The 23,924-nt window shown below is 41.3% G+C and overlaps 3 protein-coding genes across 23 annotated transcripts in view; all 3 read left to right on the top strand.

Moving 5' to 3' along the window:
• LOC140318082 (protocadherin gamma-C5-like) overlaps positions 1 to 23,924 on the top strand; it is a 259,247-nt gene that overhangs the window by 127,784 nt on the left and 107,539 nt on the right. The window lies entirely within an intron of this gene.
• LOC140318524 (protocadherin beta-16-like) lies at positions 663 to 3,241 on the top strand. Its single transcript, XM_072396352.1, has one exon. It carries the CDS (start codon positions 803 to 805, stop codon positions 3,239 to 3,241), a length of 2,439 nt encoding a protein of 812 aa, XP_072252453.1. The 5' UTR covers positions 663 to 802.
• LOC140318523 (protocadherin Fat 4-like) lies at positions 4,127 to 23,275 on the top strand. The gene is made up of 12 exons (XM_072396351.1): positions 4,127 to 6,691; positions 7,369 to 7,372; positions 7,422 to 8,011; positions 8,069 to 8,254; positions 8,924 to 9,751; positions 9,848 to 9,858; positions 10,773 to 10,983; positions 12,262 to 13,063; positions 14,018 to 14,758; positions 15,158 to 16,359; positions 17,270 to 19,591; positions 20,720 to 23,275. The coding sequence occupies exons 1-12, from the start codon at positions 4,280 to 4,282 to the stop codon at positions 23,273 to 23,275; spliced, it is 11,865 nt and encodes a 3,954-aa protein (XP_072252452.1). The 5' UTR covers positions 4,127 to 4,279.

The raw sequence follows: 23,924 nt of genomic DNA, 5'->3' as shown, positions 1-23,924 counted from the left end.
AATTATTAGAAAGCTTTTCTTCAATGCCATTTTGGTGAATCAAATCAGTCATCCTCTGTCTCTTTCTATTTAGGTTGATGCAGCACTGTGAGTTGCAGCAGCACATTTCTGTCGCTGTCCATGGTGCTGCAACAGTCATATGACTATAAAGAAAATTCCTTTAAGCCTTTTATAAATAGGTCATTTAAAATTAATGAGTAAAACAAAAGCCACATTGAAAACACATTAACATCAAATACAGTCTTGTTGTTGCTTTTGAAAATGTCGTTTTAATGTGTACATTATTTTATTTTTATTTTTGTAGTTTACTCAGTAGTTCATCATCAGTATCTCACTATGAGGTAGTTTTGGTGTTAAATTAGTGAAAGTTGTATGAAATTTGACTTTGTTGAACACACTCTGTTCATTGTATTGACATATTCCTGCATTTATTGAATACTTGGAGCCCTAAACTGTTGTATTTGTTTTGATTTGGGAGTCAACACTGTACACAACCTCTTAAAACAGCAGTGAAACACTTCATTCTATCATGTACACTGCATACGTTACCGTGGATGGGCTCTGAGCGCCGCTGTTGATACATCATTGACTTACTGCCGAACGGACGGAGCAGTGGTCCAACCCCTTAAAGCCATATAATACTGAGCTGGTAAGAAAGACGACGGTCAGATCCGTGAAGACTTAAAGTCTGAAATACCTCGTTTAATATCTATAGTGTTAATAAGAATTCCCTCTCACTTTATGGATTTACTCACATCTGTATTGCATTGACAAGGATTACTGATTCTGCATCTTTGGATTGATGATGACTTGCTTCGCTTTCAGAGGACCATGGCAAGCGCTGGTTGTTATTCTTTGTCTTTGGAATATCAACTCGGTGACTGGTCAGGCTCGATATTCCATACCGGAGGAGCAGACTGAGGGTTCTTTTGTCGGAAACATTGCAAAAGATTTAGGATTGGATGTGACGAGACTCATATCAGGTAAAGCACGTATTATTACAAAGGGGAGCCGGCAGTACGTCGATTTAAACCGAGACAAAGGCACCCTTGTTATTAAAGAGCGAATCGATAGAGAAGAACTGTGTGGAAAGACGACGCCCTGTAGCTTTGGCTTCGAGGTCATTTTAGAACATCCTATCCAGCTTTATCGAGTTACAGTGGAGGTGACAGACATTAATGACAACAGCCCATCCTTCCCAAAAGATGAAATTAACTTGAAAATAGTTGAAAGCGCTGCACCTGGAACTCGCTTCTCACTTGAGAGCGCAGATGACCCCGATGTTGGTATCAATGATATAAAGAAATACATACTTAAACCATCAGACAATTTTAAATTAGAGGTAAAAAACCAGCCCGATGGAGGCAAATTTATCGAAATGGTTTTGGAAAATCCTTTGGACCGAGAGAAAGAGGAGACTCGCACACTCGTTCTGATTGCTTCAGATGGAGGTGAGCCACATAGATCAGGGACTGTGCGTATTCATATAACAGTGCTGGATGCTAACGATAATGCGCCGGTTTGCAACCAGCCAGTTTATAAAGTAGATGTCAAAGAGAATTCTCCTGAAGGAACAGTAGTCACCACGGTTAGCGCAAGTGACGCAGATAAAGGAGTCAATGGGGACATAACATTTTCAATAGCTCATGTTGCCAAAGAGGCGAAGCAGCTGTTTGACGTAAATATTAAAACCGGAGAGATTAAAGTTGTAGGCAAACTAGACTTTGAAAAATCCAAGTCATATCAGCTAAACGTTCAGGCTAGTGACCATGGAGGATTCACTGATACGTGTAAAGTTATCGTTCAAGTAATTGATGAGAACGACAACGTTCCCACAATACAACTCATGTCATTTTCCAACTCGATATCAGAAGATTCTCCCCCAGGTACAACTATAGCTGTTATTAACGTAGATGATGAAGACTCTGATAGTCACGGTATCGTCAAGTGCTCCATCAACTCCGACGTACCGTTTAAAATTGAATCTTCATTAACAGGGTATTACACCATTGTAACAGAGAGCGTCTTAGACAGAGAGAGCATTGCTGAATATAATATCACCATTACGGTGTCTGACCAAGGCTCTCCGCCTCTGTCTAGCAGTAAAAGCATCAATGTGAAAGTATCAGACGTGAATGACAGCCCACCCAGATTTTCTAAATCAGATTATAGTATGACTATACCAGAAAACAACGCTCCTGGATTTTCTATGTTTTCTCTCAGTGCTAGTGATGCCGATTGGGGACAAAACGCTCGAGTGTCTTACTTTGTGGAGGAAACACAAATTAATGGTATGGCTGCTTCGTTGTTGGTATCAGTGAATTCAGAGAATGGTGTCATCAATGCAGTGAGATCGCTGGATTATGAGCAGATCAAATGGTTTGAGTTTAACGTAACTGCTCGCGATGCTGGATCCCCTCCTCTTAGTTCGGTGGCTGCAGTTAGAGTAATAGTGCAGGACCAGAACGATAACACACCTCAGGTTCTGTACCCAGTCCAGACTGGTGGCTCTGTGGTGGCTGAAATGGTGCCTCGTTCAGCAGATGTGGGCTATCTGGTCACTAAAGTGGTGGCTGTTGATGTGGACTCTGGACAGAATGCCTGGCTCTCCTATAAACTGCAGAAAGCCAATGACAGGGTGCTGTTTGAAGTGGGCTTACAGAATGGAGAAATAAGAACTATCCGCCAAGTCACCGATAAAGATGCTGTGAAACAAAGACTGACCGTTATAGTGGAGGACAACGGGCAGCCCTCTCGTTCAGCTACAGTCATTGTTAACGTGGTGGTGGCGGACAGCTTCCCTGAAGTGCTGTCGGAGTTCACTGACTTTACACACGACAAGGAGTACAATGAAAACCTGACTTTTTACTTAGTGTTGGCTCTGGCTGTAGTTTCCTTCCTCTTCATCACCTGTTTAGTGGTTATTATATCAGTGAAAATCTACAGATGGAGACAGTCTCGCATCCTGTATCACTCCAGCCTCCCTGTGATTCCATATTATCCACCACGTTACTCAGACACTTTGGGGACAGGGACTCTCCCTCACGTGTACAATTACGAGGTGTGCAGGACGACTGACTCCAGAAAGAGTGACTGTAAGTTCGGCACAGTTGGTAGTCAGAACGTGCTGATAATGGACCCCAGTTCTACAGGAACGATGCAGCGGATACAGAGTGAGAAGAACATCCTGGATGAACCAGATTCTCCTTTAGAGGTTTGTCAACCTGAAGTCATGATGTAATGGCATTCGTTTTATAAACATCCACAGTGTTTTTGAGTTCTCTACATGTCAGCCACACAGTCCATATTCTATCTTTAAAAAATATATCTTTATTTAAACTTTTTCTATTTTTCCCCACTTTCCAACTCAGTAAATTAATTTCTCTTTGAAAACTATCACATCATTTAATGAAAACGTGTTTTATCTCGAAATTTGTGAGTATTGGTTTACATTAATTTATAGAGGGAAATATACACTTATTGAACCAGACTGTCCTGTATATTTCAGTTTTTGTTATATCTACTCCACAAACGTATGATATGTAAGTGATTATTGATATTGGCTAATGCCCTCACTCGTCTTTAAGCATTATCCCACTTTTTTCCCCATTGGTGTCACCCACCAGTTTAATGACATGTCACTTTCCGTAAGTTTGTGATTAAAAATGAGCTCCATAAAAGATCTTCTTTTTGATGCTTCTGCCAGCCTGTATTTCTGTCCACATTGAATTTTGTGTGTGCCTGTTGGGGTCAGAGAATTATTGCTGCTCGGTTCAATTTTACTAAACGGCAACATAGTATTGATACTACAACACGGGTTTCTGTTAGATATTAAAGCTGCACTGTATTTTGTTATCCCACATTATCTTTGGTAATCACGCGTGGCATTCAGAAGAACTGTATTTTTTTATTTTTAATGTAAAACTTTTAAGCGTGCAGTGAAACAACAGATTAATCATACTATTTCGATAGATGTACGAAGTCCTTTTTTTTACCCCTTAGTGAAGCACTTGTTATTTTCATGTCAGACTTCAAGGGTCGCTGTTGATCTTCACAGATAATGTGAAGCTTTTAAAATGCAGTGACACCTCCTCTTCACATCCTAATATACTGCGGTGGAGCAGGGCAGTCGGTCTTTATTTTCATCAATAATTCCCAAGCGGATTTATCTCTTGTAACCGGGTGGATTATAAATGCATAAAGGAGGAACAAAAATGGATATTTAGAAGGCTTTTTTCGACATATATTTAATTGGAATTGGACCCATTGATTTCGCAATATGTATATCACCAGCAGGAAACACACGGTAAAATGTCTACTACGGACCATCATACTTGTTTTTTTGATCGAGGCAACAGTTTCCCAGATCCGCTACTCAGTCCCTGAGGAGATGAGAAAAGGCTCGTTTGTTGGAAATGTAGCTGAGGATTTGGGTGTCGACTCTAAAAGACTGAAATCAGGTGGTGCCCGAATTGTTAGCAGTGATAGCAGCGAGTATATAAGGCTGGATGAAGACAAAGGGACTCTCGTCATCGGTGAAAGGATAGATAGAGAGCAGCTTTGCGGACAGACGTCGCCCTGCAGTTTGAATTTTGAAATGATTTTGACCAATCCAATGCAACTACATAGCGTTGTAGTGGAAGTAGTAGATGTTAATGATAATGCACCCGCGTTTCATGAGAAGGAAATGCATGTAGAAATCTTAGAATCAGCTCTACCTGGGACCGAAATATTACAAGTGAGTGCAACAGACCCTGATGTTGGCATCAACGCTTTGCACGACTATGCATTAAACCCAACAAGACATTTTAATATTAAAGTTTTCTCCAGTCCAAACGGTCATAAATATGCCCAGCTGTATCTTTCTGGTGCTTTAGATCGAGAAAAAGAGGGGAAGCTCCTTCTAACGTTGACGGCTGTGGACGGGGGTGAACCACAACGATCAGGTACACTAAAAATACATGTAACAGTCCGGGACACAAATGACAATGCTCCCGTTTTTACACAACCAATTTTCAAGGCTTCCGTTAAAGAAAATGTTCCAACAGGAACATTAGTGGTGAGCTTGAGCGCTACTGACGCAGATGAAGGAATGAATGGACGTGTTACATACCACCTTAATCGCATGTCTAGTAATATTGCTGAGATATTCCAACTGGATGAAAACAGCGGCCATTTAACTGTGAACGGTATGATTGATTATGAAGAAAATAAATTATATGAGATTGGCGTACTGGCAAAAGATCAAGGTGGACAAAGCACGTCCACAAATGTAATAATTGAAGTGATTGATGTAAATGACAATGCACCTTTAATAACGCTGACCTCGTTTTCTTATACCATCGCTGAAGATTCTCCTGTTGGAACGACCGTAGCTATCATAAACGTTAAAGATCTAGATTCAGGCAAAAATGGCAAAGTAGACTGTTCAGTTAATGCAAATATCCCGTTTACAGTCCACTCATCTCTAAAGAATTACTACACTCTTATCACAAACGGTGTCCTTGACAGAGAGCATAACCCAGATTATAACATAACTTTCAAGGCTGTTGACGAAGGCAGTCCACACCTCTCAACAAACAAAACAATAACTCTTAGAGTTTCTGATGTCAACGATAATGCTCCTGTATTTGAACACAGTTATTATGAAGCTAATATCATGGAGAATAACGCACCAGGGATATCTGTGTTTTCTGTGACAGCGCATGATGCTGATTCAGGACAAAATGCACGAATATCTTACCTGCTTGTTGAGACTCACGTAAATGGTAACCCCATATCCACTTATTTTTCTGTAAATGCAGAAAATGGAGTTATACATGCAATTCGGTCATTTGACTATGAACAAATTAAAACCGTACATATTTGCGTTAAAGGACAAGATGGAGGTTCCCCGCCCTTAACCAGCAATACCACGGTAAAACTAAATATTCTAGATCAGAACGATAACCCCCCTCAGGTTCTGTACCCAGTCCAGACTGGTGGCTCTGTGGTGGCTGAAATGGTGCCTCGTTCCGCAGATGTGGGCTATCTGGTCACCAAAGTGGTGGCTGTTGATGTGGACTCTGGACAGAATGCCTGGCTCTCCTATAAACTACAGAAAGCCACAGACAGGGCGCTGTTTGAAGTGGGCTTACAGAATGGAGAAATAAGAACTATCCGCCAAGTCACTGATAAAGATGCTGTGAAACAAAGACTGACTGTTATAGTGGAGGACAACGGGCAGCCCTCTCGTTCAGCTACAGTCATTGTTAACGTGGTGGTGGCGGACAGCTTCCCTGAAGTGCTGTCGGAGTTCACTGACTTTACACACGACAAGGAGTACAATGAAAACCTGACTTTTTACTTAGTGTTGGCTCTGGCTGTAGTTTCCTTCCTCTTCATCACGTGTTTAGTGGTTATTATATCAGTGAAAATCTACAGATGGAGACAGTCTCGCATCTTGTATCACTCCAGCCTCCCTGTGATTCCATATTATCCACCACGTTACTCAGACACTTTGGGGACAGGGACTCTCCCTCATGTATACAATTACGAGGTGTGCAGGACGACTGACTCCAGAAAGAGTGACTGTAAGTTCGGCACAGTTGATAGTCAGAACGTGCTGATAATGGACCCCAGTTCTACAGCAACGATGCAGCGGATACAGAGTGAGAAGAACATCCTGGATGAACCAGACTCTCCTCTCGAGGTGAGGACATTGATTCATTGATTTCCATCACAAATCAAAATTTGTTATTTTTGGAACTGTGACAATAGAGTTTCTATAGGGCTCATGTTTAACTATTTCAGAAGGACAATTTATGATATAAGAAAGACACTGATTTTAAATTAAATTCCCTTTTTCACCACCTGCTTAAGTCAGTGTGCTTCGGTTGGTGATTTTGCATTACAGTATTTGATTGTTTTGTATTATCGTTTGCCAAAGCTCGTATACATATTTCACCTTTAAGGCTTTCTACTATATTTTAAACTAAAATCGAAATACTGATGTGTGAACGTCTTTTGTTTAAAGCCAAAACACAAAAGTATATGGTAAATTGAATTATATTCACTACTTTATTCGTGATATTCATCCTATGAACAGTGAGGGACGCTGTTGGTCAGTAAAACAAGTAGTTTGGAGTTATAGGGTAGAGGCAGAGCCTTTTTTTATCTGTATAGCTGGTTTAAAACACAGACGGTGTACTTCTCAAGAACGATTGGCCCGTGGAGATATTTAAAGCAAAAACTTCAAACTAGACGGATTACTTTTTCTTGCTCTATTTTGATTTTGTAAAGGAAGCATTTGGTTTGCTCTTTTCCTCTTTTTGCAATGGCGCTTGAAAATTTGCTTCCGTCGGGTGAAAAATGGCGTTTGTGTTGCAGGTCAGTACGTTGGTTCCCCCTGTTGCTGTGGTGTTTCATTTACGTCGTTTCAGGCCAGATAAGATATACGATTCCAGAGGAGATGAAAAAAGGATCACTTATTGGCAACGTAGCTCAAGATCTCGGATTGGATGTGCAAAGGCTTCGCTCTGGCCGTGCCCGTATCGTGGCCAGACAAAGCATCTCGTATATCGAGTTGAAAACAGACAAAGGCATTTTAGTCGTGAACGAGAGGATAGACAGAGAAAAGCTTTGTGGAGAAGAAACACCGTGCAGCTTCAGCTTTGAGGTTATTTTAGAAAATCCCATGGAGCTGCACCGAGTCACAGTGGAAATAACTGACATTAATGACAACTCCCCGATGTTCAGAAAGGAAGAAATTAAATTTGAAATAAGCGAATCTGTAGCACTAGGATCACGCTTCTTATTAGCCACTGCCGAGGATGCAGACGTGGGCAGCAATGGCTTACAGAAATACATACTAACTACAAATGAAATATTTGGTTTGAAGCAACACTCAAATCAAGATGGTCGAAAATATGCCGAAATGATTCTACAAAAACCGTTAGATCGAGAAAGTGAGCCAAGAATATTTCTGAAGCTCATGGCCGTTGATGGTGGGTCTCCGCCTAGATCTGGAACAGTAAATATAGATATTACTGTGCTTGACGCAAATGATAATTCTCCTATTTTTAACCAGTCTTTCTACAGAGCTGCTGTTTCGGAAAATGCATTGAAAGGCACCTATGTTACGACAGTAAATGCAAGTGACGCAGATATTGGATCAAACGGCCTCATCGCTTATAGATTTTCAAACATGAAAGAACAACTCACTGAAATGTTTGATTTAGATGGAGTGACGGGGATGATAACGCTCATAGGCCAGGTAGATTATGAAAAAGACAAGAAATATGAAATTATGGTTGAAGCTGTAGATCAAGGTGGCCTGACAGATTCAAGTAAGGTTCAAATTGAGATCTTAGACGTCAACGATAACGCACCTATGATTAACGTGATGTCATTTTCCAGCCCTGTGCCAGAGGATTCTCCTCCTGGTACCACAGTGGCAATAATTAATGTAATTGACGCAGACTCAGACCGAAATGGGCAGATTACTTGTACAACTGACCGCATCCTCCCATTTAGAATAAAATCGACATTAACTAATTATTATGCATTAATAACAGATTCCTCGTTTGACAGGGAGATTGTACCAGAGTATAACATTACTGTACGAGCTACAGATTCCGGATCACCACCACTCTCAAACACGGCAGTATTGCGTCTGAAAATCTCGGATGTAAATGACAATGCTCCATTATTTGATAAAATAAGATACGTTGGTCATGTTGAAGAAAACAATCCCCCTGGAATGTCTATATTTTCTGTCACAGCACGGGACAGCGATTGGAATCAGAATTCTAGAATATCATACTTTCTCGAAGACATACAAATCAACGGTAGCCCAACGTCGTCTTATGTCTCCATAAACAGTGAAACAGGAGTTGTTCACGCAGTGTGTTCATTTGACTTTGAGCAAATAAAACAACTCCAGTTGTTAGTAAAGGCGCAGGATGGAGGCTCTCCTCCACTCAGCAGCAATGTGACTGTGAAAATACTGATTCAGGACCAAAACGACAATCCCCCTCAGGTTCTGTACCCAGTCCAGACTGGTGGCTCTGTGGTAGCTGAAATGGTGCCTCGTTCAGCAGATGTGGGCTATCTGGTCACTAAAGTGGTGGCTGTTGATGTGGACTCTGGACAGAATGCCTGGCTCTCCTATAAACTGCAGAAAGCCACAGACAGGGCGCTGTTTGAAGTGGGCTTACAGAATGGAGAAATAAGAACTATCCGCCAAGTCACTGATAAAGATGCTGTGAAACAAAGACTGACTGTTATAGTGGAGGACAACGGGCAGCCCTCTCGTTCAGCTACAGTCATTGTTAACGTGGCGGTGGCGGACAGCTTCCCTGAAGTGCTGTCGGAGTTCACTGACTTTACACACGACAAGGAGTACAATGACAACCTGACTTTTTACTTAGTGTTGGCTCTGGCTGTAGTTTCCTTCCTCTTCATCACGTGTTTAGTGGTTATTATATCAGTGAAAATCTACAGATGGAGACAGTCTCGCATCCTCTATCACTCCAGCCTCCCTGTGATTCCATATTATCCGCCACGTTACTCAGACACTTTGGGGACAGGGACTCTCCCTCACGTGTACAATTACGAGGTGTGCAGGACGACTGACTCCAGAAAGAGTGACTGTAAGTTCGGCACAGTTGGTAGTCAGAACGTGCTGATAATGGACCCCAGTTCAGCAGGAACGATGCAGCGGATACAGAATGAGAAGAACATCCTGGATGAACCAGACTCTCCTTTAGAGGTTAGTCGATTCCTCTCTGTGTTCTTGTTTTTTTTTTGTCTTTATCTGACTTTAATTCACTTTGTTCAGCTGTTGGGTGTTTGACCCTAATTTCAGCACCATGGACAGTGACTCACTTTCCCTCTCAACATTTTTGTATTTCGAATTCCCAAAACCCAGCAGACATTTGATGTTGTACAGTATTCCACATGACCATTTTATACGTGGTTGCATTGTGTATTTTATAAAACAGGTAACTCGTGTGTTTTATGGTACTATAAATACTAAAAAATACCGATTTAAAAAAGGCCCCTCTTCTCTTTCAGAAGATTGTTTTCTAGAATATACTTTGTTTCACTTGTATCTAATGCTTTTCATAAACATCTATACCAGCTATGTTTCGAGTGGCAAAACGCTGCTGTTTATTTCATTCAAAATAGCTGTATTCAATGATTCCCCTTAATTCTATTGTGCTTTCTTCGACACTTCTCCAAATCAGTGTATTTTGTTTGCAATTTAATTAGGTGTGCAATGTATGCGATGTTTGGGTTGATATATTCTGCATATTGATTTTTCGTGGCAACTTATATTTATTTTCTTTCGAGTGGAATCACACTTAAGACAACATAATATCAATTGTGTTTTAAATCAAATTCCTAAATCACGGTTCCCTCTTCCTTTTGGACTCTAAGGGACGCTGTTGATCAGGAAAACGGTGGCTAGTGTTATTATGACCGTGACAGAGGAGAGAAAGAGGAGATCGAGGAGGTTGGAAACAGTTTTCTCATACTCGAAGGCGTTAGATGGAAATTCAGTCGCATAGAACATTTATGACGACAGTTGAACAGTATCAGCATACAGAGATACAGAACTATTTAATTTCACCTTTAATTTTCGTGTGTGATTAGATGATTCACAGCTAGATTTAGGATTTTAGTCCTTAAAGAATGGATATACGCAATCACCGATGTAGAAAATGGCTGCTGTGGTGGACGCAAATCTTGCAACTGTTCCTTTTACTCTTGATGATTTCCAACATCAGCGGTCAAATCCGTTACTCGATACCAGAAGAAATGAAGAAAGGTTCCCTTATCGGTAACATCGCACAGGACCTTGGTTTGGATATGAAAAGGCTCCGTTCTGGTCGGGCCCGCATCGTAAGTGGAGAAAGCAGTCAGTACATCGAGCTGAAGGAAGACAAAGGGATTTTAGTTGTCAATGAGAGAATAGACCGAGAGGAGCTATGTGGGGAGGTAACACCGTGCAGCTTCTCCTTTGAAATAATTTTAGAAAATCCTATCGAACTGCACAGAGTAACAGTTGAGATATTAGACGTAAATGACCATGCGCCAACCTTCAAAAATAGAGTAATACATTTAGAAATTAGTGAATCTGCAACAATAGGATCCCATTTCGACTTAGAAAGCGCTTACGACCCTGACTCGGGGATTCACAGCTTGCAGAGTTATGTTCTTTCCCCTAATGACAACTTTGTTTTGAAACAGCATTCTAACGCCGATGGAATTAGGTTCGCTGTAATGATTTTACAGAAGCCATTAGACAGAGAGTTAAATCCACACCTCACTTTAAAACTAATAGCAGTAGACGGAGGAACTCCACAACGATCCGGTACAGTAAATATTGACGTCATTGTTCTTGATGTCAATGATAATCCACCTGTTTTTAATCAATCGATATACAAAGCTACCGTGGCAGAAAACGCCCCCATAGGTGCGTATATAACAACTGTAAATGCTTCAGATGTTGACAGTGGTTCCCATGGCTTAGTGACATACAGTTTTTCCAATGTGAAAGGAAAACCTTCGGGAAAATTTGAAGTTGATAGTTTGTCTGGAAAAATAACTGTAAAAGATAATATTGATTACGAAAAAGACAAAAAGTATGAAATAAGAGTGATCGCCAAAGACCAAGGTGGCCTCAGTGACGCAACCAAAGTTGTTGTTGAGGTTGTTGACATAAATGATAATGCACCTCTTATAAATATAATGTCTTTCTCCAGCATGATTTCAGAGGATGTTTCTCCTGGTACAACCATAGCTGTTTTTAATGTTAAAGACGCAGACTCTGACAGAAACGGACAGATAATTTGTTCAATTGATTCTAATCTTCCCTTCAAAATCCAGTCTTCCTTGACGGAATATTACAATTTGCTCTCAGATGTAGCTTTTGATCGTGAAACGAAGCCGGAATACAATATAACAATAACAGCAACGGATTCAGGTTCACCCCCGCTTTCCACAACAGCTACTTTACACCTAAGAATTGCCGACGTAAACGATAATGCTCCAGTCTTTACCAAACCAAATTATTCAGCCTATGTCGTTGAAAATAATACGCCCGGAATGTCAATATTTGCTGTTGGTGCACGAGATTCTGACTGGAATCAAAATGCAAGAATATCGTATTTTATTGAAGACAGGGAGGTCAGTGGTAGCCCAGTTTCGACATATGTGTCCATAAACTCTGAAAGTGGAATAATACACGCAGTGCGCTCATTTGATTACGAACAGATTAAGCAGCTTGATTTTACTGTTAGAGCGCAGGATGGAGGCTCTTCTCCACTCAGCAGCAATGTGACTGTGAAAATACTGATCCAGGACCAGAACGATAACCCCCCTCAGGTTCTGTACCCAGTCCAGACTGGTGGCTCAGTGGTGGCTGAAATGGTGCCTCGTTCAGCAGATGTGGGCTATCTGGTCACTAAAGTGGTGGCTGTTGATGTGGACTCTGGACAGAATGCCTGGCTCTCCTATAAACTACAGAAAGCCACAGACAGGGCGCTGTTTGAAGTGGGCTTACAGAATGGAGAAATAAGAACTATCCGTCAAGTCACTGATAAAGATGCTGTGAAACAAAGACTGACTGTTATAGTGGAGGACAACGGGCAGCCCTCTCGTTCAGCTACAGTCATTGTTAACGTGGCGGTGGCGGACAGCTTCCCTGAAGTGCTGTCGGAGTTCACTGACTTTACACACGACAAGGAGTACAATGACAACCTGACTTTTTACTTAGTGTTGGCTCTGGCTGTAGTTTCCTTCCTCTTCATCACGTGTTTAGTGGTTATTATATCAGTGAAAATCTACAGATGGAGACAGTCTCGCATCTTGTATCACTCCAGCCTCCCTGTGATTCCATATTATCCACCACGTTACTCAGACACTTTGGGGACAGGGACTCTCCCTCATGTGTACAATTACGAGGTGTGCAGGACGACTGACTCCAGAAAGAGTGACTGTAAGTTCGGCACAGTTGGTAGTCAGAACGTGCTGATAATGGACCCCAGTTCTACAGGAACGATGCAGCGGATACAGAGTGAGAAGAACATCCTAGATGAACCAGACTCTCCTTTAGAGGTTTGTTTTGGGATTTTATAAAGCTCTGTGAATGTGCAATGCAATTTTATTAACATACATATACATTTTAGCTCTCTTTCCAAATAATATGCTATAATATACATATATTTGAATTACTCACATTTTGCCGTAATTATTCTGCAAGGTTTCAAAATCGAACATATGCTCATTGAGTGACCAAACTAATATATCCTCAACATAACACATGTAAGTGAAAAAAACAACAACAACTTATGTTTGAAAAACAATAATATTGTAAGCCATCGATATATTTATTTCCCCATAACATATTAACGTTGCTTCTTGTTCCTGGCTGGTATGTTCTGTTTCTGTTGGCACAATAGGTGACATATCTATTATGCCATATGAGTTTTTTGTAATCCTGTATTGTTTCTTCTTTTCCCATGACTGGCTCATTCGTGATTCTCTGTGTGTTGAACCTAAAGTCATAAGCAACATAAAACATAAACGTATATTTGACATGTGCACCAGGTAATTTGACGTTTTGGAACATCTACAAACACTTTCCAGTGTTATCCAGTCAGTCCCAAGAATGTCAATTCAAAATAAAATCACTCTAATGTGTAGTTCAGTCCATCCAACTCACAGGGACGCTGTTGACCAGTCAGCTGAGATATCAAAGCTCTTTGCATCTGTACAGTACCTCCCCCATCCCCTCGAAATGTTAGGGAGAAGGAACAGAGAAAAGGCACAATTGCGAACGAGTATTCGACCAAATACGGAGATACCTGGTGATTTCAGGACTGCCTTTGGGGCCGCTATTTTTTATGGCTTTTTTCATGTTTTGAAAGAAGGGAATACGGATTCCATATCACTATTTTGTGGACGGGGAATTGTCAGAGAACAATGACACGGCGAGTAGATCTCCTGTTGTTTCTCGTTGTTGTCTCAGTTAGCTCAGTTTCTGGCCAGGTCAGTTACACCATTCCTGAGGAAATGGTGATTGGCTCTTTGGTCGGCAATATTGCACAAGATTTGGGTTTGGACGTGCAACGGTTGAAAGCAGGGAAAGCGCGTATATATACCGGAGAGGGCACAGAGTATATCGAGTTAAATAAAGAAAGAGGACTCCTTATAGTCAAAGACCGGATTGACAGAGAAGCGCTCTGTGGACAGACGACGCCCTGCGCTCTTGATTTTCAAATCATTTTGGAGAATCCTATGCAGTTTTACAGCATTACTGTTGAGATTACCGATATTAACGACAATGCTCCAGGTTTTAAAAACCGTGAAATGAAATTTGATATCAGTGAACTGGCTCAGACAGGCTCGAAATTCGTTTTAGAAAAGGCTGCTGACGATGATGTGGGTATCAATGGACTCCAGGGCTATTCGTTGAGTTTAAGTGAAATATTTATTTTAAATCCCTACAGAATGGGGAGCAGTCGAAATGTTGAAATGGTTTTAAAGAAGCCCCTCGACCGAGAAAAACAGGATCTAGTGTCTTTAGTATTGACTTCTGTAGATGGTGGCAACCCACAGCTTTCTGGAACCATTCAAATTTCTGTGAATGTGCTGGATGCAAATGACAATGCACCAGTTTGTTCTCAAGCAGAGTTTAAGACGAATGTGAAAGAAAATTCGTTGAAAGGAGCTGTTCTGACAACTGTGAGCGCATCTGATGCAGATGAAGGTCAGCATGGGCACATTCAATATTCAATTTCTAATGTTCCAAAGGGAGCTTTAGACTTATTTGATATAGATGAAGAAAGTGGGGTGTTCAAATTAGTGGGAAGACTTGATTATGAAAAATTTCAGCATTATGAGATAGATGTTCAAGCATCAGATGAAGGCGGAAACACGGATGTATGTAAAGTCATAATTCATGTGTTAGACACAAACGATAACCCACCATCCATTAATATCATGTCAACATCATCCACTGTATTGGAGGATGTTAAACCAGGCACTGTTCTAACCATGATGAACATTCAGGATCCAGATTCAAATGAAAATGGCAAAGTTCACTGCAGTTTAGATGACCGTGTTCATTTCAAAATCAAGTCATCTTCAAATAATTTTTTCACTTTAGTGACAGACAGTGAATTAGACAGAGAAATTGATTTTGAATATAACATCACAGTGACCTGTTCTGATGAGGGAGTGCCCTCCCTCTCCAGCAGCGTCACTCTCACCTTACAGATCTCTGATGTGAATGACAACGTGCCTGTCTTCGAGAGGAACTCATATGAGGCCTACATTGTAGAAAACAACACACCAGGTCTCTCTATATTCACAGTGAAAGCCATAGATGCTGACTGGAACCAGAATGCCCGTGTTTCTTACATACTGGAGGACTCCTCTGTTAACGGAGTGCCAGTCTCCTCGTATGTGTCCGTTAGTGCTGATAGTGGAGTCGTCCATGCAGTGCGCTCTTTTGATTACGAGCAGATCAAAGATTTCCAGTTCCGCGTCAAAGCACAGGACGGAGGCTCTCCTCCGCTCAGTAACAATGCAACTGTGAAAATACTGATCCAGGACCAGAACGATAACCCCCCTCAGGTTCTGTACCCAGTCCAGACTGGTGGCTCTGTGGTGGCTGAAATGGTGCCTCGTTCAGCAGATGTGGGCTATCTGGTCACTAAAGTGGTGGCTGTTGATGTGGACTCTGGACAGAATGCCTGGCTCTCCTATAAACTGCAGAAAGCTACAGACAGGGCACTGTTTGAAGTGGGCTTACAGAATGGAGAAATAAGAACTATCCGCCAAGTCACTGATAAAGATGCTGTGAAACAAAGACTGACTGTTATAGTGGAGGACAACGGGCAGCCCTCTCGTTCAGCTACAGTCATTGTTAACGTGGCGGTGGCGGACAGCTTCCCTGAAGTGCTGTCGGAGTTCACTGACTTTACACACGACAAGGAGTACAATGACAACCTGACTTTTTACTTAGTGTTGGCTCTGGCTGTAGTTTCCTTCCTCTTCATCACGTGTTTAGTGGTTATTATATCAGTGAAAATCTACAGATGGAGACAGTCTCGCATCCTGTATCACTCCAGCCTCCCTGTGATTCCATATTATCCACCACGTTACTCAGACACTTTGGGAACAGGGACTCTCCCTCACGTGTACAATTACGAGGTGTGCAGGACGACTGACTCCAGAAAGAGTGACTGTAAGTTCGGCACAGTTGGTAGTCAGAACGTGCTGATAATGGACCCCAGTTCTACAGGGACAATGCAGCGGATACAGAGTGAGAAGAACATCCTGGATGAACCAGACTCTCCTGTAGAGGTGAGGCTTTTGTGATACTATTTTCAGTGATTGTTGCGCTTGTGCTTTTATGGGGATCTTACTTCTCAATAGGTACCCTTTGGCGTTCACACAAGACTTCTGAACCTTTAGGGATTTTCAAAACCAGAGCTGAAGAACTGTCATGTGAATGACCTATCATTCATTCATTGTGAAACAGAATTGTGGTATTTTGATGAAACTGATTAACTGTTTAACAGTTAATTTAATGGCATACTGCTTTCTTTTACCATTTCCTCTATAAATTAGAATATTATACCATTAATTGTCATGCAGGATATTTCATCACTGATAGGGCACCCCATAAAGTGACTAAAGCATTCATGACTATTTGTCTGTGTTTGTATATCTGTGTTTTTATATGAAATAGAATATATTATTTTTCCAGAAACAATATAAATTTTGTCCAAACGTAATTTTGACCTAAAATTTCATTTTTTAATCAGAAACCTTTTCTTATTTTTAAAATTCACCTCTCAAGATTGATTTTAAGGTAGTAATATCTTGGTTATGTGATACTGGCTTTATGATGTGCCTAGATTTTTGTAATACGTCACAGTGAGCTCCTGGGGCCGCTGTTGGTTAATGTGTGATGGCTGTTGGGCACACTTCTGCTGTACCGCCTTCATGATCTACTTCTTTCCTTCAAATCAGAGGACAGCAGACACGCAGTGAGAGTATTTGATGGACATTCACACGGCGAGCTGCTATAGAATGTAATTAACTCATCCCGTTAAATCGTTGTATATACGGAGGACGTTGGTAGAAATCTGCCTGAAAAGGACAATAAGAGTAACAGGATTTACGTTTCTCCGGTATTGCCGACAGAACAATGAGGCGGCGAGTGCTTTTGTTTTTCTCATTTATTTATTTGTCAACGGTGACCGGGCAGGTCAGCTACTCCATTCCCGAGGAAACGCCAAAAGGATCATTAATCGGTGACATTGCTCAAGACTTAGGTTTGGACAAAAAAAGACTGAGCGCAGGGAAAGCGCGGATTTTTGCAGGAGACAACGCAGAGTATATCGAGCTGAACAGAGAACGCGGAGTGCTCCTTGTTAAGGAAAAAATAGACAGAGAGCTGCATTGTGGACAGACGACGCCCTGCGCTTTGCATTTTCAGGTTATATTGGAGAACCCCATGGAATTGTACACAGTTGTCGTGGAAATAACTGACATCAATGACAACACCCCAGTTTTTGAGAAATCTGACATGAAATTTAAGATAAGTGAGTCTGCTGTGATGGGAGCAAAATTTCTGTTGGAGAGAGCGATAGATCCCGATGTTGGCATGAACGCACTTCAGAGGTATTTTCTAACAAAAACTGATCACTTTGTTTTAGAGCTGAAAGATCAGCCCGACGGGGAAAAGACAGTTGAAATGGTTTTGCAAAATCCTCTTGACAGAGAAAAACAAGAGGAAATATTTTTAGTGTTAACTGCGGTCGATGGGGGAGAACCAACGCTAACTGGCACGGCACAAATACACGTTACAGTGCTTGATGCTAATGACAATGCACCTGCTTTTACAAAACCACATTATAAAGCTACGATATCTGAAGACACAGTTAAAGGGACAGTAATAACGACGGTCAGTGCTTCTGATGCAGATAAAGGATCTAATTCCAACATAATGTACTCCATTTCCAACACCATTGCAGATGTGCGAGACATGTTTGAAATTAATCGTTTAAATGGTGATTTGATCTTGAAAAGTTTTGTGGATTATGAAAAGGCACGTTACTACCAAATACATGTGCAAGCAAGTGATGAAGGGGGACTAACGGATTCGTGTAAGGTAACAGTTGAGGTGATTGATATTAATGATAACAAACCACTTATTAACATAATGTCACAGACAGCTGTGATTCCAGAGGACTCTAAACTAGCAACAGTTGTAACCATGGTAAATGTTCAGGATATAGATTCTGGAGAAAATGGGAAAGTTCACTGCGCCATTAATGAGCATATTCCTTTTACATTAAAGTCAACATCTAGTAGTTTTTTCAACATAGTGACAGACAGTGAATTAGACAGAGAGAAAGACTCAGAGTATAACATCACAGTGACCTGCTCTGATGAGGGAGTGCCCTCCCTCTCCAGTAGCATCACTCTCACCTTACAGATCTCTGATGTGAATGACAACGTGCCTGTCTTTGAGAGGAGCTCATATGAGGCCTACATTGTAGAAAACAACACACCAGGTCTCTCTATATTCACTGTGAAAGCCACAGACGCTGACTGGAACCAGAATGCCCGTGTTTCTTACATACTGGAGGACTCCTCTGTTAACGGAGTGCCAGTCTCCTCGTATGTGTCCGTTAGTGCTGATAGTGGAGTCGTCCATGCAGTGCGCTCTTTTGACTACGAGCAGATCAAAGATTTCCAGTTCCGCGTCAAAGCGCAGGATGGAGGCTCTCCTCCACTCAGCAGCAATGTGACTGTGAAAATACTGATCCAGGACCAGAACGATAACCCCCCTCAGGTTCTGTACCCAGTCCAGACTGGTGGCTCTGTGGTGGCTGAAATGGTGCCTCGTTCAGCAGATGTGGGCTATCTGGTCACTAAAGTGGTGGCTGTTGATGTGGACTCTGGACAGAATGCCTGGCTCTCCTATAAACTGCAGAAAACCACAGACAGGGCGTTGTTTGAAGTGGGCTTACAGAATGGAGAAATAAGAACTATCCGCCAAGTCAATGATAAAGATGCTGTGAAACAAAGACTGATTGTTATAGTGGAGGACAACGGGCAGCCCTCTCGTTCAGCTACAGTCATTGTTAACGTGGCGGTGGCGGACAGCTTCCCTGAAGTGCTGTCGGAGTTCACCAACTTTACAATCGACAAGGAGTACAATGACAACCTGACTTTTTACTTAGTGTTGGCTCTGGCTGTAGTTTCCTTCCTCTTCATCACGTGTTTAGTGGTTATTATATCAGTGAAAATCTACAGATGGAGACAGTCTCGCATTCTGTATCACTCCAGCCTCCCTGTGATTCCATATTATCCACCACGTTACTCAGACACTTTGGGGACAGGGACTCTCCCTCACGTGTACAATTACGAGGTGTGCAGGACGACTGACTCCAGAAAGAGTGACTGTAAGTTCGGCACAGTTGGTAGTCAGAACGTGCTGATTATGGACCCCAGTTCTACAGCAACGATGCAGCGGATACAGAGTGAGAAGAACATCCTGGATGAAGACTCTCCTCTAGAGGTTAGTTAGGCTAATTTTCTTTCCATATAGGCTATACGTATATGTGCCTGTTTATTTAGCTCCTTTGCTACACATAATCTCACTCATATTTCATTTTTTTTTTTCTTCAACATTGAACTATGACATGGTACCAATGATAGACAGTTGCTCTATCAGCAAAACACTTTGGAGGTAATTTTCCAGGAGATGTTATGTTTTATTTGTTATTTTTTGTTTTGTCAATTAGCCCAGAGAACAACTTTTCAGTATTTAAAGTGTCATCTTACTGACTTTGGCACAACCTCTTTGATTTTTATTTCTAAGTGGTTGCTGTTTCAGCACCATGGACAGCTCAACTTTAATGAACGAGCCAAAAAGTGAATATAAATGAAAAATGTTGCATTTTCAGGATTTTGCATGTATTTTATCTCTTTTCGTTCATCTCTATCTCTCCAATTTCCTTTCTGTGATTATGTGATTTTGCGTATAGTTGTGTGTTTCACACACCTTGTTACATCAACGTTTCACAGCTCAGTTTCTTTCCACAACTTTCAAAAACTTGTTTCTGAGAAGTAACATTGTTCAATGTTATATATACATTGTTTACATTAATTCCAAAATACACAGTAGAATCTGAAAAAAAAGACTGTTTTTTATATTTTTTTTAATTAGCACGTTGGCCAGTTAGAGTGATGAACATGTCTCTCTAGTGCACTAAGAATTTTATATCTTGTAGATTATTCAAGTTGTTATCCATTTATTATAAATTTTAGTTTAGTGCCTACATTTATGGGCATGTAGATGCGTTGTTATTTTATGCAGGCACTTTTTCCTCTCTCTTTTATATATTTTGTTGGCGTTATATTTTTGCTCGAACCAGTTTATATTTTCTAGTTCTCTTATGAAAATTTAAAGTTTTTTTTTTGTGATTGTTATTATGTGATGTGACATGATATTATTTTTATTTTCTAAGAATCATTATCGTTATTGCCATCGTCAGATACCGCGCAGCTCACTTCAGTGAACAGAGAGGGACGCTGTTTGCCATCAACTTGCTGAGCAGGGATTTGTTGCAGTTCCTCCCCTGTACGTCAGAGTATTGCATAGGGAAAGAGAGACTGGTAGAGGGAACAGTTGGGATTGGCATGAAACGCAGGCGCCAGGACTGCACATTGGGATTCCTTTGTTTCACATTTTAGGATCACTGTCAATTTTTGGACGGTATACTTTTATGTATTAATCAAACTCGGATCCAGAGTCGAAGTCGTGGAGGATTTTCTGATTTTCTTCAAATACGTTTTAATAGGAACGATGAGATGGCAAGTGTTGTTGATTTTCTCAGTTTTCTCTCTCAGTATTGTGCGCGGGCAAGTCAGCTACGCCATTCCTGAAGAAATGGAAAAAGGCTCTGTAGTAGGAAATGTAGCCCACGATTTAGGTTTAGGAGTTGACCGACTGGAGTCCGGTAAAGCTCGCATTTACACTGGTAATACCGACGAATATGTAGTGCTGAAGCGCGAGAGAGGGGAGCTTCTTATTAAAGACAGAATAGACAGAGAAGCGCTGTGCGGTCAAACAATGCCCTGCGCCCTTCATTTTCAAATGATCCTTGAAAACCCAATGGAGTTTTACACGGTGACTATTGAGGTCATTGATATAAACGACAACCCTCCCAAATTTGAGAGAGATGAGATCAAATATGAGATAAGTGAATCAGCTCTTACTGGAGCTCGATTTGTCTTAGAAAAAGCCATCGACGATGACGTTGGTGTTAATAGTTTGAACAGCTACACCTTAAAACCCAGTGAAAATTTCGTTTTGAAAACCATCAACCGAGGGGATGGCACAAAACATGTCGAGATGGTTTTACAGACACCATTAGACCGAGAGAAAAATGAGAATTTATCTCTAATACTAACCGCTCTTGATGGGGGTGAACCACAGCTCTCAGGGACAATGCAGATAATCATAACTGTGTTAGACGTAAATGACAATGCACCTGTTTGTTCAAAAGCAGAATATAAAGCAAGTGTTACGGAGAACGCCCCTGTTGGCACTGTTGTGACTACCGTGACAGCTACTGACAGAGATAAAGGAAACAATGGAAAGATAACATTCGCTATTCCAAAATCTGCATCAGCGAATCTCTTTCAAATTGACGCTGAAAACGGAATAGTGACGTTGAATGGAAATGTAGATTATGAGAAAAGGAGACTTTACGAATTAGATATTCAGGTGTCAGATCAAGGAGGCTTGTCAGACGCATGTAAAGTAATTGTGGACGTGACAGATACAAATGATAACCCTCCATCCATCAACGTTATGTCTAAGTCAAACGCATTGTCCGAGAACATGAGCCCTGGAACGGTTGTAACAATACTTAATATACAAGATCCCGACTCAAAAGATAACGGCAAAGTCACGTGTGTTTTAAGTGAAAATGCCCATTTTACCATTAAATCAACAACCAACAATTTCTTTACTGTTATTACAGACAGTGGTTTAGACAGAGAGACAGATTCTCAATATAACATCACAGTGACCTGCTCTGATGAGGGAGTGCCCTCCCTCTCCAGCAGCGTCACTCTCACCTTACAGATCTCTGATGTGAATGACAACGCACCTGTCTTTGAGAGGAGCTCATATGAGGCCTACATTGTAGAAAACAACACACCAGGTCTCTCTATATTCACTGTGAAAGCCACAGACGCTGACTGGAACCAGAATGCCCGTGTTTCTTACATACTGGAGGACTCCTCTGTTAACGGAGTGCCAGTCTCCTCATATGTGTCCGTTAGTGCTGATAGTGGAGTCATCCATGCAGTGCGCTCTTTTGACTACGAGCAGATCAAAGATTTCCAGTTCCGCGTCAAAGCTCAGGATGGAGGCTCTCCTCCACTCAGCAGCAATGTGACTGTGAAAATACTGATCCAGGACCAGAACGACAATCCCCCTCAGGTTTTGTACCCAGTCCAGACTGGTGGCTCTGTGGTGGCTGAAATGGTGCCTCGTTCAGCAGATGTGGGCTATCTGGTCACTAAAGTGGTGGCTGTTGATGTGGACTCTGGACAGAATGCCTGGCTCTCCTATAAACTGCAGAAAACCACAGACAGGGCGTTGTTTGAAGTGGGCTTACAGAATGGAGAAATAAGAACTATCCGCCAAGTCACTGATAAAGATGCTGTGAAACAAAGACTGACTGTTATAGTGGGGGACAACGGGCAGCCCTCTCGTTCAGCTACAGTCCTTGTTAACGTGGCGGTGGCGGACAGCTTCCCTGAAGTGCTGTCGGAGTTCACTGACTTTACACACGACAAGGAGTACAATGACAACCTGACTTTTTACTTAGTGTTGGCTCTGGCTGTAGTTTCCTTCCTCTTCATCACGTGTTTAGTGGTTATTATATCAGTGAAAATCTACAGATGGAGACAGTCTCGCATCCTGTATCACTCCAGCCTCCCGGTGATTCCATATTATCCACCACGTTACTCAGACACTTTGGGGACAGGGACTCTCCCTCACGTGTACAATTACGAGGTGTGCAGGACGACTGATTCCCGAAAGAGTGACTGTAAGTTCGGCACAGTTGGTAGTCAGAACGTGCTGATAATGGACCCCAGTTCTACAGGAACGATGCAGCGGATACAGAGTGAGAAGAACATCCTGGATGAACCAGACTCTCCTTTAGAGGTTAGAGTGTTTTAATACCACATAAGTATATTTTGAAATCTGAAAATGCAGTTAAATGTTTTTTAGCTTTCCTTGTTTACCATTTTAAAAGATTTTTCTTTTTGAGTCGTGGTGTGTGCTCTGTATAATTATTTAAAGAGCAAACCCTTAATAATATATATATATATATATATATATATATGTGTGTATTTCTATTTCACATTATAAGTTTGAACACGAATAGTGCAGCAGTAACTACAATGTTTACTGCTTTTGCTACCAGTATCGCTACTACCATGAACAATGCTAATTGTGATACTTTTTCTAAATCCACAAATAAGGATCATGGTTGCAGTAACTATTGTCATAATTGGTGTTGGTGGTGTACAAACGTGTTCTATAAATAGTTGTAGAATCGTAATGATAGCTATGCTGATATAGCTACAATTGAGTAGTAAACTAATGACCTGCGGAGTGTGAATATAATAGCCGTTGTGGTTCACTCAGTGATAATTTGTTTGCAAAAAAACTGCAATGTTTCACACTGACTATTCAAGTTCAGTTTCCTTTATGTTTTCCTCTCTGGAGGTCACAGTCGCAATGGCTGTCATTTACAGAGGTCTCTGTTTTCCAAGCTGAAAGTCCCATTCCAGTCGCTGAACTGGATTTAATATCCTCCAAACCC

The sequence above is a fragment of the Leuresthes tenuis genome, unplaced genomic scaffold (assembly GCF_036924035.1).
Source record: "Leuresthes tenuis unplaced genomic scaffold, fLeuTen1.0.hap1 SCAF_11, whole genome shotgun sequence".
Lineage (NCBI taxonomy): Eukaryota > Metazoa > Chordata > Actinopteri > Atheriniformes > Atherinopsidae > Leuresthes > Leuresthes tenuis.
This window is presented reverse-complemented; position numbering and strand designations above follow the sequence as displayed.